Source organism: Canis lupus, chromosome 4 (assembly GCF_011100685.1).
Source record: "Canis lupus familiaris isolate Mischka breed German Shepherd chromosome 4, alternate assembly UU_Cfam_GSD_1.0, whole genome shotgun sequence".
Classification (NCBI taxonomy): Eukaryota; Metazoa; Chordata; class Mammalia; order Carnivora; family Canidae; genus Canis; species Canis lupus.
Window position 1 is genome coordinate 5,897,566 of NC_049225.1, and position 20,209 is coordinate 5,917,774.

General features: G+C 47.7%; 1 protein-coding gene across 4 annotated transcripts in view; it reads right to left on the reverse strand.

The window, feature by feature from the left end:
- Window positions 1-1,225: 1,225 nt before the first annotated feature.
- The window catches only part of SLC35F3 (solute carrier family 35 member F3), a 388,952-nt gene continuing 369,968 nt past the window's right edge, over window positions 1,226-20,209 (reverse strand). For 3 of the 4 annotated variants that reach the window (XM_038533882.1, XM_038533881.1, XM_038533884.1), the window contains 5 exons: window positions 17,434-17,653; window positions 11,231-11,356; window positions 8,993-9,185; window positions 7,829-7,918; window positions 1,226-2,708 (listed from right to left, as the gene is read on the reverse strand). In XM_038533882.1, the coding sequence (XP_038389810.1) occupies window positions 2,473-2,708; window positions 7,829-7,918; window positions 8,993-9,185; window positions 11,231-11,356; window positions 17,434-17,653 (865 nt within the window). In that variant the 3' untranslated portion in view covers window positions 1,226-2,472. The remainder of the gene's footprint in view (window positions 2,709-7,828; window positions 7,919-8,992; window positions 9,186-11,230; window positions 11,357-17,433; window positions 17,654-20,209) is intronic. The other variant, XM_038533883.1, reaches the window with a different exon arrangement.

Genomic DNA, 20,209 nt, shown 5'->3' on the forward strand with positions numbered 1-20,209 from the left:
ACTTATTTCATTCAGTATTATGTCTTCAAAATTCATCCATGTTGTAGCATGGGGTCAGAAATCCCCCCCCCTTTTTAAAGGCTGAATACCATTCCATTATGTGTACATTTTGCTTATCTATTCAGCCGCTGATGGACACTTGGTTGCCCCCACCTGTTGGCTGCTGTGAGTAGGCTGCTATGATCAGAGTGTACAAATATGCCTTTGAAGCTCTGCTTCCAATTCTTTAATTCTTTTATGCCTTTATGTCTTTTATGCCAAACAGGAGAATGAGGTACACCTACTCGGGCATACGGTTTCCAAACTTTTTCATGTCATGGCTTACGTAGGGGATGTTTGTTTGCCCACCCAAGGTAACTGGAGGGGTCTAGAACCCAGACAGAGTCATGGAGGTGACTCATCCAGGCTCCACTAAGGGGATGGGGGAGGATCCCCCTCACAGCACACATTGGACACACCAGGCAGGGAGCTCTCTGCTCTGGACAGCTCAGCTCACCAGTTCTGACCCCATGTAGCAAGGGATGCCTGGTGTTTGGTCGCTAGAGGTGTGGCTGGAAGGATGAGATGTCCCTAAAAGAGGCTTTCCGTCCTTTCTCTGCTCAGCCCCGTCCCACTTAGAGAACGCTGCTGTTTGCAGCTGCAGGATGAGAAACATTGGGCCTCCCAGCCTCTGGCTGCAGCTGCCTGGAACAGAAGTGTACATGCTACTGGGGCTGCTACCCAAATTCTCTACAGCGCTAGAACTAGGCTGGGATGCTCAGGTGGAAGGGAGGCACGGGGTGGAGCTGGAGGACCATGTCAACGCCGGGACTGAGGCTGCCACTTGGAGGCAGCTCTGAGGGCCCCAGAGCCAGCAGAGCTGAGGAACCAGTCTGTGCGGAAGAATGAGACACAGCAGCAACACCCAGAGCCAAGTGGGGTGGCAGGGGCTGGGGGTGAGGCAAGCCCCTAGAGGGAGGGACAGGGAGACAATGAGAAGACAGTAGAGGGAAATGCCGCTCAAGACTCTTTTATGAGGCCCAGCTGACCGTTTTTGCATTTTACTTTTGGGACAGTCACCACTGCTGTTACAATATGAATTTCTTCCCCTAGGGTGGCTGGGTGGGTTGTCGTGCCTGGACGAAGGTGCAGGAGGGTGGGACCTGCTGGGAGCAAAGTGTAAGGCGAGGGTCAAAGCGGCACAGCAAGGCTGCAGCAAAGTGGCCACCAACACAGCTCGAAATGCTTCTTTTTTAAATAGTTTATTAATCTGTTTGGCCAAACAGGTAATGGAAACTGAGAATAATAATTTGCTAAAAAGTTCAGGTCAGGAATGCCCCTTCCCCCTACGAAACGAAAGACTCCATGGTTACAGAGTGCACCATTGGGTTATGACAACATTTCAAAATAAGGTTTCCATTTCATATGTAACAATGTAAACTTCAAAAATAGTAAACTCTAACCCCCTGTGTCCCTCTTGACAGATCTATCACAGATAGAATTTTCTGGCAGATCTAAATTGTATAAGTAAACAGCCTGGTGCTTTAAAAGTTTCATAAAAAGGTGTACAGATTCAGTAGATAATTTTTCGATCGTGGTCATGGAGTAAAAGCAACCAGCAGTTCACGTCCTGCGTAGTCTACCTTGTATGTGCATTGCACACTGCTAACCATGTTCTGTTACACTGGTCATCAGCTTGTCGTTTTTGTACACATACACACACATATATAGTTTTGTTTCTAAAGATTTGTACATCGAAATGATAAGACGGCGCCAGTGACTTATAATGTCACCTCGCTTCACGTAGGTAAGGACAAAAATTCTGTAGAAGGCACTGTAATTTCTCTTGCACGATCTTGCACACACGGAAGAGCAGGCCAGCGGGGGGCTCGGACTCCTCCTTCCCTTTCTGTAACCTGGCCGGGCCTGCCCTTCTCCACCTGCCACCCCAGGTTAGCCACGGTCGGTGGGTTCTGAAGTCCTCTTTGCTTTTCTACTTCACCTCTTTGCCTCCATCCCTCCATCCCTCCATCCACCCAAATTAACTTACAGTTATCTTTTGGTTCTTTGAAATCCCTTAAAATTAAGAGTACAGCTCTGGTATAAAACAAAATAGGACCTACCATAGCTGAAAAATAATCACAGTGTGCAATGTAATTTGCAGTTGCTAAGTTTCAAACCACTTGCCCCGCCTCTTGTCATCCCGAACACTCTACGCAAGGATAATTTTAACCGGCTTTACATTCATTTCAAAAGGGCCCAGAGGCTCCTCTTTCCTCTTTCCTTTTGAATTGGTACCCTTAGGTGAAAGGTCTGATGTGGAAAAAGTGCAAGCAAATTGGACATGCCAATAAATACCGTATAACTTACCGCAGATTACCGGAACTGTACAGGTATGTACACACCGTTCCAAACTGAGGGTCCCCTGTCGGGACCAGACCTCCAGGTCCCTAACACGGGAGCGGGCGCCGCGGGGCTCTGCAGGAGCCGAGGTCAGCGGGCAAAGGAGGGGCGCGCTCTCCTGGCTTTGCTCTGAGCCCCCGAGCCCAGGTCTGCGCCGCCCTCCGCCGGCTCCTCCTTCTTCCTCACCTTGAGGCGGGTGAGCAGCTTGATCAACCAGACATCCCACTCCTCGGGCAAGAGCAGGAGGAGGAAGCCCAGGCCGATGATGATGATGGCGATGACCCGAACCCCGTTGAAGACGATCTTACTGGTGTAGTGATCCACCACTGCGGGAAAGAGGGGGGCGGCGGGTTACCTGGCGGCGGGGCCAGGCGCGCCGCATCGCTGTGGTCTTCCTCCACCAGAACCCTCCTGGGGCGGCTGCGTTCTGGGGGCAGGGGCTGCCTCTGAATTTTACAACACCGCTCTGGTGTGAAGCCTGGGGCTTTTTAAAAATATATATTTATTTATTCATTCATGGAAGACACACAGAGGCAGAAACACAGGCAGACGGAGAAGCAGGCTCCCTGCAGGGTCCTGATGCAGGACTCGATCCCAGGACCCCAGGATCACCACCTGAGCCAAAGGCAGATGCTCATCGACTGGGCCCCCCAGGGATCCCAAGCCTGGCACTTTCATTTCACTTCCCCAACTGACCGGGCACCTTAGTTCAGACATTGATTTGCATGAAAGACAAAACAAACAGGCAGTTGGAAATATATACATATATATATTATATATATATAAAATAAACACAGACACATATGCCCCAAAGTTTAATTTTGGCCACCTCTGGGTGGCAGGATGATATTTATTCATGAGACACACAGAGAGAGAGACAGAGAGAGACAGAGACCCAGCAGACGGAGAAGCAGGCTCCATGCAGGGAGCCTGACGTGGGACTCGATCCCAGGGCTCCAGGATCAGGCCCTGGGCTGAAGGTGGCGCTAAACCGCTGAGCCACCCGGGCTGCCCTGGGTGGCAGGATGATAAAAACATTATTGCTTTCTTGATATTTTTGGCACTTTTCACGTCTTCTACAATGACGTTTTATATTTATAATTTATTATTTTTTCTTTAAAAAAATTTTTTTATTGGAGTTCAATTTGCCAACATATAGCATAACACCCAGTGCTCATCCCGTCAAGTGCCCCCCCTCAGTGCCCATCACCCAGTCACCCCAACCCCCCCACTCACTCCCCTTCCACCACCCCTTGTTCATTTCCCAGAGTTAGGAGTCTCTCATGTTCTGTCACCCTCACTGATATTTTCACTCATTTTCTCTCCTTTCCCTTTATTCCCTTTCACTATTATTTATATTCCCTAAATGAATGAGACCATATAATGTTTGTCTTTCTCTGATTGACTTATTTCACTCAGCATAATACCCTCCAGGTCCATCCACGTCGAAGCAAATGGTGGGTATTTGTCGTTTCTAATGGCTGAGGAATATTCCATTGTATACATAGACCACATCTTCTTTATCCATCATCTTTCGTTGGACACCGAGGCTCCTTCCACAGTTTGGCTATTGTGGCCATTGCTGCTAGAAACATCGGGGTGCAGGTGTCCCGGCGTTTCACTGCATCTGTATCTTTGGGGTAAATCCCCAACAGTGCAATTGCTGGGTCATAGGACAGGTCTATTTTTAACCTTTCCTTTGAGGAACCTCCACACAGTTTTCCAGAGTGGCTGCACCAGTTCACATTCCCACCAACAGTGCAAGAGAGTTCCCCTTTCTCCACATCCTCTCCAACATTCGTGGTTTCCTGCCTTGTTAATTTTCACCATTCTCACTGGACATTCTTTAGAGAGTTGGAACAAATCATCTTAAGATTTGTGTGGAATCATAAAAGACCCCGAATAGCCAGGGGAATTTTAAAAAAGAAAACCATAGCTGGGGGCATCACAATGCCAGATTTCAGGCTGTACTACAAAGCTGTGGTCATCAAGACAGTGTGGTGCTGGCACAAAAGCAGACACATAGATCAATGGAACAGAATAGAGAATCCAGAAATGGGCCCTCAACTCTATGGTCAACTAATATTCGACAAAGCAGGAAAGACTATCCACTGGAAGAAAGACAGTCTCTTCAATAAATGGTGCTGGGAAAATTGGACATCCACATGCAGAAGAATGAAACTAGACCACTCTCTTTCACCATACACAAAGATAAACTCAAAATGGATGAAAGATCTAAATGTGAGACAAGATTCCATCAAAATCCTAGAGGAAAACACAGGCAACACCCTTTTTGAACTTGGCCACAGCAGCTTCTTGCAAGATACATCCATGGAGGCAAGAGAAACAAAAGCAAAAATGAATTATTGGGACTTCATCAAGATAAGAAGCTTCTGCACAGCAAAAGAAACAGTCAACAAAACCAAAAGACAACCTACAGAATGGGAGAAGATATTTGCAAATGACCTATCAGATAAAGGGCTAGTATCCAAGATCTATAAAGAACTTCTTAAACTCAACACCAAAGAAACAAACAATCCAATCATGAAATGGGCAAAAGACATAAACAGATCTTTCACAGAGGAAGACATAGACATGGCCAACAAGCACATGAGAAAATGCTCTGCATTTCATATATCGCCATCAGGGATATATTTATAATTTAAAAGCATTATTTCCCAATATATGCATATATATGGTTTGAAGACCAAACTCAACCTGGTTTTTGGAAGCTAATAAAGATAAATTCTTGTTCCGCCCCAGGGCATCATTAGCACGAGGCTCTAAAGCCACCTGGGTCCTGACTATTAATGTTTATTAAAGGTCCACGGGGCACATGGCTCATGCCTTGGCTCACACCAGGTGAGGCAACAACATGAGAAGCAGGATTAATGTCAGTTAATAAAAATCCCCCTCAGCATTCTCTTCCTAGCTAAATGGTCAAAACCATTGGGGATCTTAAGGTTTTCATCTTTCCTTCTCTCTCTCTCTTTTTTTTTTTTTAAATTTCCCTGTTTTCTTAATTAAGCCAGGCAAAACAAATTGGGAGCCTGCCTTCTGCAGAAAAGGCACCAACTGCTTTTCTTTTTCGATCATCTTGTGAAAGAGAGTTTGCTGAGTTGGAGTGTGCAGACTGTGCAAACCGCCTCGCTGGCCAGCTGTCCGCCAGCGTCTCCAGGGTGGGCCTCCTCCTGCAGCCCAGGATGTGGCCTGGCTCTGTCCTTCCCTGATGGTCCTCCACCTTCCCGGCCTCCCTAACCCCCCCTTCCTAACTCTCTCCTTGTCTACAGGGTGGGCAGAGAAAGAGAAAGCGGGAAAAGTTAAACCTGAAAAAAATTGTTGTTAGCAGCCCTTTTGTGGAATTAAGTGCCTCTTTTAAATAAGTCAGGCAGAGAAAGACAAGTATCATATGATTTCACTTATATGTGGAATTGAAGAAACAAAACAGATGAATGTAGGGGAAGGGAAGGAGAAATAAGATAAAAACAGGGAAGGAGACAAACCATAAGAGACTCTCAAATCTAGGGAACGAACTGAGGGTGGCTGGAGAGGAAGTGGGGGGATGGGGTAACTGGGTGACGGGCATTAAAGAGGGCACATGATGGAATGAGCACTGGGTGTTGTATGCACCTGGTGAGTTGCTAAATTCTACCCATGAAACTAATAATACACTATATGTTAACTAACTTGAATTTAATTAAATAAAATCTACAAAAAATAATAAAAATCATAGCCTCAAAGAAAAAACAAAGTGCCTCTTTTATCTCACTGTTATTCAGAAATACTTTAATTTTTAAAAAGATTTTATTTATTTATTCATGAGAGACACACAGAGAGAGAGGCAGGGACATAGGCAGAGGGAGAAGCAGGCTCCACGCAGGGAGCCCCACGTGGGACTTGATTCCAAGACTCTGGGATCATGCCCTGCACTGAAGGCAGATGCTCAACCACTGGGCCACCCAGGCGTCCCAAAATACTTGAATTTTTAATAATGACAGAGCATTCTGTTAATTCAATGGATGTGGATAGTCAATTAGCAGGGCATGTGAGCTACACCAGAGAGTGGGAAAGCCACAAAATGACTCTGCTCCGGTTGGGAACTGAATGTGATTCTTTTCTCTGACACATAATTAAACCTCTTATGTTGCAGGTGAGTAGTAAGAAGTGGTTCTGATCAATCTCTCAAACACCTGGCTGTGCGATACAAAGTGAGCATCCACCTAAGAGCTACCTGCCATATGCCTTCTTGCAATGAGATCGCTGTGGCCCTAAAGCTGTAGTAAGGTATAGGGCATAGCTGATAAATTATTTTTCAGAAGGCAGCGGTGTCTGGAGCCTGGCAGATTGTACCACTTTTTACCAGCTCTTCAGGAGCTCCAGGGCTCTCAGAATTTTGAAATGTTGAGTGCCTTCACTTTTAGGGGAGACAAGCTAAGGCCCAGAGGAGTGATAAGTTGGGGGCACTCAATGCTGGCCTGAGCACAGTGCCCCGATGCCCCGGGGCACTGAGGTACCCCTAGAAGAGTCCGGGGCCAGGGTGAGGCATACACAGAACATGTGGAACAGGATGGGTGAGGAACCAATCACAGGAAAAGGCTTAGGAAATTGAGAGCTGTTTTGCCTTATTGATGCCACATTGAATAAGATAAGCGTTTGCCATTCCTCGGAGGTGAATCCTCTAAAACCCTGGGAGTAGGAGGCTTCTGGAGATGGCTTTGGGGGAGAGGGCTATGCCAGGCCAAGAGAGTGAGTGCTATGGAGAGAACTGATTCACACACCCTTCTCTGGCTAAGAGAGCAAGGCTACCTGGTGTGAGGAAAGGGCTCTGGGAAGAGAAGCCAAAATCAACACCAGAATAAGCCAGGAAAAGGAAGGAGGTGAGAGAGGCAGCTGACAAGTTTTTGGAAGAGCTGCCAAGTGAGTGCACTGAGGAGTCCCCAAGCAGAAACAAAGCAAGGTCCCGAGTAACTGGCCAAAGGGCTCCCGCTCTTCTGGGAAGTGGAGAATAATGTTTATGCTTCTTCAGTTTGCAAACGCTACCCCTGTCACACCCTGAGACCATTTTCTCCCCTGGAAAGTCACTAATGAAATCAAACTTTTTTCTTGCTCCCTAATTTTCCTTACGTAGTCCTAGCATTAATGACATTCATCTCTGGTTCCTGCACTACTTAGAACTGAGATGGCTTTAGACCGTCTCTACCTTGGGGTGATAGTGAAAAGCAACGCACTCTGGAGAAATGCCATTGATTTAACATACCCCGACATTCTACCTAAGTGCTACCTTCCGACACAGAAGGTCAAACGTGCTTTCCGCATCAGGCACGGCAAGAGTGCGAGTGAGTATGTGTATCCGCAAGCCCCGGCACAGGTTTGTGAGTGAGTGTGTGTGTGTGTGTGTGTGTGTGTGTGTTTGGGAGCAGAGAGAGAGAAGGCTATACGGGCTTACCTGCATTCACAGGGACACTGAAAACAATTCCAACAGACATCAGAGTGGGATACGTAACAGCAATTCCAAAATTTAATACAATATTGAATGCTGAAATAAAGAACAGAAAAGGGGCATTATTCGTTACTGGCCCTGGATTTGGCATCCTCTCTGCTCTGTCCCTCCCCAGCTTCTCAGGGGAGGCTGAGGTTACTACTACTGCCCTTTGCTCTGATGCAAGGAGCCTGGGCAGCGATTAGGGACAAATATCCAGATTAATCAGCTTTCCTCTCTTCCTTGAGCTTTGAAGAAGGGGCACGAAATTCGGACAAGGCTGTCAGTGAGAAGGCACTGGAAAAGAGGACGGGGACCATCTACTAACACTGTGCTTTTCTCTGCTGCTGGCAGTGATGCTGGGACGAGGATGGACAGGTGCTTTGGGTTCTGCATTTTGAGATGGAAGGTGGGGGAGGCACCCCTGACTCCCTTCCCTGCCTGGACCAGCCTTCTGCAAGTCATGGTGGTGACTCTATTCATCGTCATGATAACTGATAAAATTTACTGAACACTGACTTGCACTGTACAGAACATTTTACTCGCACTCTTAAAGACAATGTTCTAAGAATTCTGTGCACATTAATTTGCCAGCTCCCTCCGGGTCCTGTAAGGACTGTTTGTCATCAATAGGTCACACACAGTACTATTCAGAGCGGCAGTGACCATCGCTACCACTGCCGTGCCTGTGGTTCTGGAATTAGAATCCAGGGTTATCATTACAAAGGGTTTACTTGGAGAGACTACTTTTGGGAAGCGCTGGGAAGTTAAGGATAACAATGGAACACCTCTCTTCTCCAGGGCCTGGGTTTCCAGATGTCCCTGGAGCTGCCCAGGTCCTGCTCATCAGCCATGGCTTCTGATGGGGGGGGATTCTTTTTTTTAATATTTTATTTATTTATTAATAAGAGACACAGGGAGAGAGGCAGAGACACAGGCAGAGGGAGAAGCAGGCTCCATGCAGGGAGCCTGACGTGGGACTTGATCCCAGGACCCCAGGATCATGACCTGAGCCACCCAGGAGTCCCTGACAAAGGGATTCTGAATGGGGGTGGGGGAGATTCTGATGGAAGGGGGATTCTGTTGGGGGGATGTGGCGAGGGGATTTTGGCAGGGAGGATTGCCACTTACTCAATAAGAGGACTGAAAACCCACAAAGATTTCCCCATGGAATGTCATCGAAAGAGCTCCAGTATTCCACTTTGGTAAAGTAGAGGATGACGGGAATACAGGTGATGAAGAGGATGTTAAACACACCCAGAATGGACAAGAATAAGGCGGCTTCTCCGAACTTAGCACTGCCTAGGAGGAGCTTGAACAGAACCTGCGGGAGAAAGCAGAGGAGGTGCAGATGAAGGCTTGCCTCAGAAGCCACCTTGCCATGGGGGAAGGGCATGCACCTGAGGCTGGGCTGCAGCACAGGGATGCAGGCCAGTGACAGGTAAATGCAACCTCGCTGGGCCTTCAGGGGAAGGCTGGTGGGGTCGGCCCTACCTGCACTTGTACAAACATCTACATCTCAGCAGCGCCTACACGGGAGAGTTATGGATCTCTGACCTCATTGAGGGCATCTTCAGGAGTCACGGCTTTCACACTAGGCTTCATTTGTCTGTGTCTGTGTTGTATTCATGACACCACACCCCAGCTTCAGAGTGTCTGAAGATGGGGAAGCCACAGAAATTAGGAATAGCGGCTGCATGACACATCCCTCTTAGGGATCCCTGACTTCATACTATACAGCTCGCCCCTAGTGAAAAGAGCTTTGGCTGCAAAGACCATTTCTATACATCGAAGGTAGAGGGATAATCACACTCACAGCTGTCTCTGCTCCATCCCACTCCTCTGTTCCGGAAACAGCAGGGGTTTTAGTGGAATGCTCCCCCATTTGATTTCTTGCACCTGTTTGTGTCTGTACATATTTCAGGTGTGTGAGGCCCAGAGGGAGAGGGACAGACGTGCCTGGAGTGGCCGGGAAGCTGGGATAGTTCGTGTTCAGCAAACTATCCACAACCGGGGAACTGATTTGACTCCAACCTGAGTTTCTGCATTGCTGTGCCCTCCTCCTTTGCCTGCCTCTTCCTTTTTCAGCCACTTCAAAAATCTTTCAGGTATTTCTGGGCATTTGTGCAAGAAGCATAAAAAGAGAAGTAAATTACTTCCGGCCTTCCACCCACTGGCCCCTCTGGATAAAGATGGGGCAGTGGAGGAAATGGGAAATGGGAGTCGAAATCAGAAGTACTGGTGTTCACCATGGATTGCATTTCCATACGCTCCCTGCTTCCCATCAGCAGGCAGCTAATTGAGTACAGCAGAGTGTGGCCTGATCATATTTTCTGCATTTGAATCATGGCTTTGAAGTCTCAGCGTGGTGCGGGGCTATAACTTCTTCTTGGTGAGACGTGTCCCGGAGCAGGGAGATGGCTCGTGCGCGTCTCTCTGTGGGCAGTGAGGGCGGGGAGCTGATGACGGGTGGGAAGGGACAGTCATTTCTCACCCCCAAACCACAAAATGTGTTACACATACAGCTGGAAAAAAGTGCCTTTTCTTCTAATGCTCTAACACTCTACTGCACCTAATTTCCTCTGTCCTACTGTCTGGATCCATGAAGGGCTGTAAGTCTCAAAGCTAAAACCTCATTCATCATTGAATCATCCAGGTCAGCTTCCCAACTTGGAAACCAGAGAAAATTTGCATTCTTCACTATGGATGTAAAAGAAGGAGAGAGGAAGAAAGGGAAAGAAGGGGAGAGCAGCTGGTGCCAAGATGCGGTAGGGGAGCAGGGGGTGGTGATCCAGGATGGGGTTGGGACATGCCAACCCCATGCCAACAGAGCTGCAGTTGGGACATGCCTTCCAGGGTTTCCCAATATTTTGTCAAACATATGTTATAATCTCTGTGTCACAGTAGTCGGGCTCTTATTTATTCAGCCTACGGGCAATGCTTAAAGTGCATACAGACCCATGCTGGGTACTGGTAGCTGCAAAAACCATGTGATAGAAGATTTCAAAGACAAGGCTGCACCAGATATTTAAATCTTTGTGTCAGACCTGGTGGGAAGTCATTTCCCCAAATACTGAGCCAGCCCCCCAGGTGTCCCGATCCTTCTCCAGTCCTTGCCAAACACTGAAGCCACTACACTAAAATCTGATGCTACCCATCCCCTCTCCCACCTATTTCATCCCCAATGCCGCAAAGAGATGGCCACTGATGGAAAGGTCTAGAGAGCCAAAGCCAAGAGCAGGTGCACGCCTCATCACGGCAAGTCTGTCTGCATGCTGAAAACAGCTGCTCATCTGAAAGCACGGGTGCCATCAAAGATGCCCCAAATGTAATGGGCCACCCCAGAGAGCTTATTCTGCATGCACTTACCTTGTAGAGGGCAGACATGGATGCAGAGCCCACCACCAGTGCTATGCCAATGACAGAGTGGCTGTGGAAGCCATCTGCATAGGTCATCATCACGATCCCAGCAATGGCGAGGATGGCAGCCACAATCTGCACAGAAGGGGGAGAAACCAGTGGTGAGGGAGGTGGTGAGGAATCTGACGGGCCACCTTAGGGCCAATGAGATGGACACTCTCGGAAGAGGTCAGTGATACAAGGGAAGAGTGGCTTCTCCTTTCCAGTTCTCTGGAGAACAAACCAAATTTCTGTTCTTGCTGAGTAAAGCTTAGCGTGATCGAACCACCTGGAACAGTTGGCAGCAAGAAGATGTGCTGTGGCTCAGCATCATGTGGTGGTTCCACATGGTCTCTGTGGTTCTTGGAAGCTGCGGAGGAGGTGGTCATAATGCCAACAGCAGGGGGATCTGGCCCTGACACGGTTTGAAAGACCAAACCTGGGAATGACCCTGGTTCCTGCCCAACCTTCTGAAAGCACCTTATGTGATCTTGCTCTTGGGTACTTTGTATCTCAACAGAGAGGGCACAGATCTTGGCTCCACTTAACAGGCCAGCAGTAGGGTCTTCTGAGGGAGTGAGTGTCACATGCCAAAGGGCTACGGTGTCTTAACCCTGGGGGTACTGTTCCTTTTCTTAGCTGTGGCAGAGCCATCCTCCCATGGCCCCCCCTTTAATCCTGTTATTGTCCAGATACAGACTTCTCATGATGAATGGATGCTCCTGGGAGATGTACACGTTCCTGCTGCTGTGCAAAGTAAAACTGTCCGATTACACAGGATGCTAACTACTTGGGATAATGTTTTGCAAAGGAGAAGTGCACAGAGAATACATCCACGTTCTAACCTCAGGTGGTCATGGAGCTGTGTCAATGTTGCTGGTGCGAAGTGAGGAGGGGGTGCCGTAGGCAGAACACAGGAAAGCCAGGACGTGTTTCCACTACTGGATTCACCGAGAGCTTTATCTCTCTTAATAGATCATTCAAAATTGACCTCTGCTTCCTGTAACAATCTCAAAGAGCCACCATTTACTAATTGGTCACATTTTCTTACTTGATCCTCAAAATAGGTAGATACTATCATTCATTTCATTTTGTAGACACGAAAATGTTGGCTCAGAGATATTATGTCACTTGCCCAAAGTCCCAGAGCCGGTATGTGGCTGAGCAGGGGATGTAGAATTTCAGGTCTGTCTGATGGCAAAGTCAGCGTTTATATATATAAAAACAGGAAAGTATGATTCACATAATACGCCGCCGCCAACCATACTCTGAGGTTTGAATTGAGGTTTCCTTTGTGGCTTAACCATAACATTTTCAGGTTAATGAAAGGCCATGTGGTTGAGTCTCACACAGTGGGTTACATACTTCTAGTATATTCCTTGTGCAATATTTTCATGTAGTGATAAATGTGCCCATGCAACACAGAGGCTCTGGAGGGAGCAGGTGATGGTCATTTACTAGAGGAGTGCCAGGCCAGGGGTCTGTCTACTTGTTCTTTTTGGTTTCATAACTCACTGGTTAGAGGCCGCATTCTGCATCACACACTGATTATGTTTCATATTCAAATGCTACCTGTACCAGGTACAACTGTTTGTGAAGAGAAAGAAACAGAGATAGTAAGGCAATAACCATTTTTTTCTTCCTTCCAGGAGAAGGAAGGGGCAAGTGACAAAGCAGGTTGGGAAAGAGGTGGCTTCTGAGGACACATATAATGCAAAGATGCTGCTTGAGACGGGTCAACCTGGCTAGTCAAAGGAGGTCCACATGGAGAGAAAAAATTGAAAAAAGAAGGAGGGAAGAATATACCTGAATTTCAGATGATTTGGTGCCTCTCCAGGAACTTGAATCTTTGGACTCAAGTTGGGGCTGAAGTTTCAAGAAAATGAAGGAACCCAGGGGTTTATTTTCCCCGCAGGACTTACAAGGCTGGTCTCTAGCCTCTTCCTCTATCTTCTCTACTGATTCAATAATAAAGGGCTACAAGCTCCCCCCAGCCCGCCCCCGCCCGGGGTTGTGCTGTGACGCAGGGGGCTGGAGGGGTTAAGAGGCAAAGCTGTCCAGTCCTCCTTGAGGAGCCCAGGCGCCCAGAGTTCATTGTGACAGGTGGCACCAGGGGACTGTGGTGGTCCTGCTCACACCTCCAGTTCTCCTCTTGGGAGTCCCTGCTCCATGTGGGGCACCCATTCTCCAGGGACCAGCAGCCCTGAGCCTGGGGTTCACCCAAAGTGCTAGAGACATTAAGCCTTAATGCCCCTGACAGCAGAGCAGAGCTGTATGGGTTTGGGGGGCATCAAGTCTGACATTCCTTTCAAGATCCCAGTGCTATCATTAAAAACTACACGCACACTGTACATTTATATCATAATGTATTGGGGTTTCTTGGTTTACACCCGGAAATGTTTTGCTGCCTATTTCCTGCACTACCACGTCCCCTCCGGGAAGGCCAGTCTTGCCCGTCCTGGTTTCACACGCCCCTCCATCTTCTAGATCAGGGTGTCCCTGGGGGAGAATCCTGAGTTTGAGGAGGAAATTAAGAAAAGTAAACAACTGAATTTCCCCCTGCCTCTCCCTTCTCCCACCTTTCCCCACCCCCTCTACATATCTCATTGACCTGTCTCAAAGCAGGGACTCGGGGTTTCAGACCGATGGGCCACAGTGGCCCTGGGACCCAGAAGGGTGAGAGCCGCTGTGTCTACTTCTGTTGCAGGGAAAGAAGTGTAGGCACCGGAGACACCAAGGCCAGCGTGGTGGCCTCACCTCGCATGGCGAACCCACCGGAGCCTGCCAGGACCCCAGAGCTCTGGACTCAGAGCCCCAGCAACCCCGTGATGTGCCCTGCATCCCCCATGGCCACACTGCTCCCTCTCCCATGTCAGGCTAAGGGGAAGGAGGTGAAGCCCTTGGGTGTCACGGAAGAAGAGACAGGTGGGCGCCGCACAGTGTGACCACCTCTCAGACAGCACTGCTCCCCTCTCCGCTCACTGTGATGGGCTGCGTGTCCGCCACCAAACCAAGCCCCAGGTGCTGCCCTGGGGATGTGTGCAATCTGAGGACAATTCTGGGAAATGGAAAAGACAAATTTTAAATATACTTCCCCTGACACTTCCCCTCCCAGCTCCCGGCTGCTCTTAGCCACTCAGACTATTAGAGTTTGCTGGGGATCTTCAGGTTGACCCTTCTGATTTCACAGCATGGGAAGGGGCCAGCCATGAGCCGCCCAGTGCTCCCCTCATGCTCTGTGCCCCACCCCGTGCCATCTCAGGTGGGGGTCAAACACAAAGGTGGTGGGGATCAGACGCTGGAGCTCCGGTTCAGGGATGGCCCCTCGTGAGACAATGAGAGTGCTGTAACTATTGAAAACACGGGCTAGAATCTGAGATAGAAACTGGTCCTGGCAGGATCCCTGGGTGGCGCAGCGGTTTGGCGCCTGCCTTTGGCCCAGGGCGCGATCCTGGAGACCCGGGATCGAATCCCACATTGGGCTCCCGGTGCATGGAGCCTGCTTCTCCCTCTGCCTGTGTCTCTACCTCTCTCTCTCTCTCTCTGTGACTATCATAAATAAATAAAAATTGAAAAAAAAAAAAAAAGAAACTGGTCCTGGAAAAGGCACAGGCTCCCCAGGAATGTGCTGGGGGTGAGGGGTGGTTCGAGGGCCCATGGGAACAATCTCTCAGCGTGCCACCTTTCTCCTGCATCAGTCCCTCCTGGTTGGAAAGCCCTGACTACTGTGGGCAATTACGATCAGCTGCTCAGCAAACAGAGGCTCCCATCTTCTGTTTTCCCTGAGTTGTGGGTGAGGGATGGTCTCAACCAGCCCACCCTTTCTCTGTCCAGCTGCTGACAACAGCTGGGTGGGCTTCGGCTTTAGTAGAGGCCATACTTCATGCCCCCAGACTTCTATTTGTTCTCATTCTACTGCTACTTTTGCTACACAAAACTGCCTCCTTAGACATCTGCCAGCTTCAGACGCTCTCACCAAAAGAGCTGGGCTGATCCAACAGGCCCCTCCAAGGGAGAAGGAACAAGAAAAATAACACTGAGAAAGAACAGCTACCAAATTTTATGTGCCAGGCATACATCATTTTATTTTATTCTCACAACTCTTCTCCAAAATGAGTAGTAACCTATTTTAACATGAGGTCACAGAGGCTCAGAGACATTAAGTAACTTGCTCAAGGCCCAACAGCTTATAAGAGTGGATTCAAGACTCAAGCCCTCATCACTAGACTCTAAACTAGAGCACCTCCCTATTGCATCAGGAAGCCTTAGTCTGGAGAGCCAGGGAACACCCGGAGAGCACATCTAAGCACAGAGTGGAAGGGTGACGCAGCGGCCAACCTGGGCTCCCTTGGACAGTCTGCCTCTGATGCCGTAATTGGCCGGGATCTCTCCAGCAGGAGAAGATATGTTTGCTGCTTCTTGGTCAGTCCGTGGGACCTGGACCAGTTGATGCTTCGCAGAAACCACAGCCTTTGTGATTTGAGTAATTGTCTTAGTAAACACAGGTGCTCTGTGCAGTCTCTTCCCACAAACATAATATTGATGCTCCTTCATCTTCTATCTGACTCTCAGGCCCTCAGGGAAGGGGAATGGATGGCTAGGCCGGCTCACTGCTCGTGGGTATCAGGAGAAAACCCTCTTATCCATGAAGAGCAACAAAGAAAAGATCGGAGTGTGTCATTTTGTTCTCTGAATCTAGGAGGGCTTCAAGTATTTTCCAACCCTTCCTCTTAACCTCAAAAAAAAAAAAAAATCCTGCTTAGAGGCAGAATTCACCTTGAAACTTCTCTTCCCTATGAAGAGGGTCTCCTCTGGAATTTGTTTTGGACATCAGAGTCCTGCTGAAAGTTTCATGAATTCCCTTGGCATTTTGCATCCAAATAAAAGCACAAAGGGCACCAGAACTCCTGACTCTCCAGAGTCCAGGCAGGCAGGCTGTTGGAAAGATTACTTGCATTTCTTGTGGAGATGTATTAGATCATTTATTTGCCGGAAGCTTTTCTGGGTGGTTAGCACAGTGAGTGAGTTTTTATTCCAAAATTAAACACTAAGCCTCAAAACAAATTTTCCCCCTACTGCAAACTAAAAATACTCCTCAGCAGTTGACTCATGTCCCCACTGCTGTTTGAGTAACTAGGTGGGTGTGAATCCTCCACCAGGGTGATGTCATTGTTCGCAGGACAATGAGCAGAGGACCCAAGAGGGGGCCTGGAGTCTGCCCCTTGCCAGGTGCCAGCACAGCTCTCTGGAATGGGACCGCCCATCCAAAGGGCTCTCAGCTGCGTCGCAGGCCCACATGGCCTGACAGTGCAGGAAGCAGTTAGGGATGCCCCCCTGACTACAGAGAGAACTGGCTGCAGGGCCCAATCCTCTTTTGTCCCTGTTTGTGGCGAGGGGGTGATGGGGCAGTAGCAGCTCCTGGCCACCAGAGGGAGACAAGCAGAAGTCACCAGGATTCTATTGAAATGAACTTGTCACCTCGTTCCTTTTATTCAGGGTGAGTCCCTGTATATGTCGCATAATCCTATTTCACACCACTGTTAGGAAATCTGACTAGCGGAGTTTGACTAGATTTTAATGGGATTTGCTGAGTCTGACGACAAGAGGTCATTTGAGGACAGTCTCACTCTCCCCTCGCCTGGGGTGTGAAGGAAAGGAACCTGCCCCTCCACCATCTGGATTTAGCACAAGCGTATCTGGCCCATTTTGGCTTTGCACACACAGTCCAGACGGAGCTCACGCACGTCCCAGACGGTGCGTCCGTGTGGATGCAGAAGGATTCCCCAGGCTTTCACATACATCCTAAGCAAAGAGTGACAGGATTAGCACAGAGCTCCGGGCTGCAGGGCGCTGCTGCCTGTGACAGAGCGGGGAGAGGACGCACAGAGGGGAGTTCATTGCCATCCCCAGGTTGGGTCCCCGACGGGCACACACTTTAGGGAATGCTTGTTGAAATGCTTGAAATGAAAGGTGCTTTAATGAATGCTTGTCGAGTATGGTTTGCAAGCAAGAAAGTTTGCAAGGCACACCGAGAGCCGGGCTCCTTCTCTGCTGCAAATCAGAAGGAGAGTGGTCAGCAGTTTATGCTTATGATATGGAGCTAAGCAAGCCAATGGGCAGGTTTTGGTTGACATGACCCAGTGAGGGAGGAAGACAGATAATAAGGAACTTACCCTCACTCCCATGAACCTGTCCCTGAGAACGATCCATGAGAGCAAGAACACAAAAGCTTTGTTGCAGCAGAACAACACGGAGACATCCGTAGTGTTCACTTTCTTTATTGCATGTAAGTACAGGTAGTTTGTGAGTGTCCAAAGAACACCAAAGGGTGCTGCCTTGGTAAAAAACACCTTCAAAGTCAAGCCATTGTCTCCAAAAAATCGACAGCATTCCCTAAAACAAGGAAAGAGAGGCAGTGTTATTATATTCTTGGATTGAGACAGACCATTTTTTTTCCCTATACCCATTTTTAAAGCGAATTAGGAAGGGGGGAGTTGTTTATTCTTATTTTTTAATTATTTTTTTATGAACATCTATTAAATAGCTCTTTGATCTATTCCTTTAGTCCATTGAAGAAAATGTCCCACGGTGACCTGACATCATAGATTTATTCCTTCTGTTTGTACTATGTTTGGAACCAATGGTTCTAGACAGAAAGCAGTGTAGTGTTGGGATTGTCTGACCTGAAAAGGACCCAGTTCCATGGCGACTGACAGGAATTGTCACTTTTTTGGTAAGAGAAGGAAGTCACTAGACCTCTGTTTTGGGCGGGGGCGGGGAGGGGGAGCATACTTGAAGAGAACTCACTGAAACATATTTTTAAACAGTTTGTCTCCAGCTGGAATTGTCTTGTGATCAGGCAGGGGCAGTCAATTCTTGGGTGCATCTAATACGTTTTGGTTGTGATACAACTAGTGTTAATGCTCTGTTCATTTTCTCCATGAGGCTGTTTTTAGAATCTGTTTTTCCACCACAGGGAAGTTCAGGTCTCCATGCCACCTGAGAAACTTAGCACATATCCAAGAGTTCAGCATCTGAACAGAGAGGAAACAGGTAGAGAAGGAATGTTTTCGATGCCATTCTGGACTCCAGGGGAAAGGACCACCAGTGTACGAAAAACCATTTCAGAAAAACAAAGCCACCCTTCTACCCACAGAAGAAGGTAGCAGAAGAGACCAGGGGGTATTTAGAGTGGAGAGACTCCTGAGAAAAGTTTGGTCTATAGACAGTTACCTGCACTTCTGGGGAGCCAAGGTCATTGTTCTGCTGTCCTGACAGCCAGACTAGAAGATAGATGGGCAAGGAGTGCGGGTCCTATGGCTGCCAATAGACTCACAACAGGGCCCAGTGCAGCTGATGCACCAGTGAGCGACTATGGGAGTCAGTGAAAGAAAAGATAAAACTAGAATAAGCCAAATACCCCAGTCTGGGAGAACAGATGTGGCCTCTGCCACTTAAGATTAAAATGCAGCAGGAAAGGAGAAAAATTAAAAACAAGAGTAGAAGGGCATTTGGAGTACTTTTAAAATGTAATTTAATTTGTTCTTATCTTCAGTCCAAACTGAAATCAACCTTTGTTCATTATCTGACTGTGGGATAGCCACAGAAGAAACAGGAAATTCATTACCTTTCACTGAACTCAGAGTCCTATGTTGCTTTAAACCAGCACCAGAGAAAACATTTGAATCACTAAGTTTATGTATATGTAGACAAAACTCTCATCTGATTGGCTGGTATTTCTCTTGCTGCACAATTTAAATACAATATTTTATAGGGGGTTCTCTCAGGTGCCTTCTCTCCCTCAAAGACAGTGACCAGGGATGGCTTCCTTCATACTTGTGATTTTTAGAAGCTATAAAGTGGTACCAGTCCTTTCAGCATGATCGACAGGAAATACAAATCTTTCCTGCCATTAATGTCAACCTATTTTACGTTTTTTAAAAAGTGGCTCCATACCCAGCACAGAGCCCAATGCAGGGATTGAACTCAGGACCCTGAGATTGAGAACTGAGCTGATAGCAAGAGTCAGACACCTAGTCCAGGTGCCCCCTAATATCAACCTATTTTTACTCTACTTAGAGGTTACCCTTCTTAAGGGACCACAATGCATATAGGATTTCCAAGTTCCCCAGAATATTAAAAAGAAGTGATTCATACTGTGGCAGGGGCCATCCAAAGTCAATTGGGCAACCTTATGTCCTCTCTGAGAATCTACGTGTGATTCTTCCAATGTGTGATGGTTGTAGAAGTGGTGGGGAAGAGAGATCCATCCTGGAGATGGAAATGGTAAGATTTCTGGGCCCAGCAGAGCTCTGTTGGCCCTTTGTAGGCTCATGACAGAGGAGTACAGCTCAAGTGGGCAGATCTTGGTTCTAAGGAGACAAAGATGATTGGCCCCCGAGCCAGTAAGCCTAGCATTGCTTTCAGACCAAAGACTGTACACTAATCTGTGTCAGCTGGGTTCCCCACATATACCCTTGATTGCAAGGGGACCCAAGATAGATGATGAGCACAAATTCATTTCTTCCAGATACTTCTTCTTCTTATACAGAGAATAGAATATAATAGATACTCTCTTGACTGATTTCCATTTAAATGACACGACAGTTGAATGCCCTTCCTTCCTCGGCAGCTAAGTGCCCAAGGCTGGTAGGTTACTCTTCAGCATGCCCAAGTCCTTTGATTCCTACCAACTTAGTCATGTGTTTGGCCAAGTTTTAGATGTTGTTTGTTTCCAATCTTGCTTGTGCCAATTGTTCTTGGTTATTTCAATTGCATAATTTATTAAATATTTCCTAGACTAATGAAATATGAGTGAGAAAAGAAAGTTGTGTTTTTCCTATGAAATCTGAGCTGAGCATTTCAGGGAAGAGTCAATAAAAGTAAGTCACTAAAATATTGCCCTTGAATTAGATATGAATGAAACCCTGTGAAAGACTGGAAAAATTA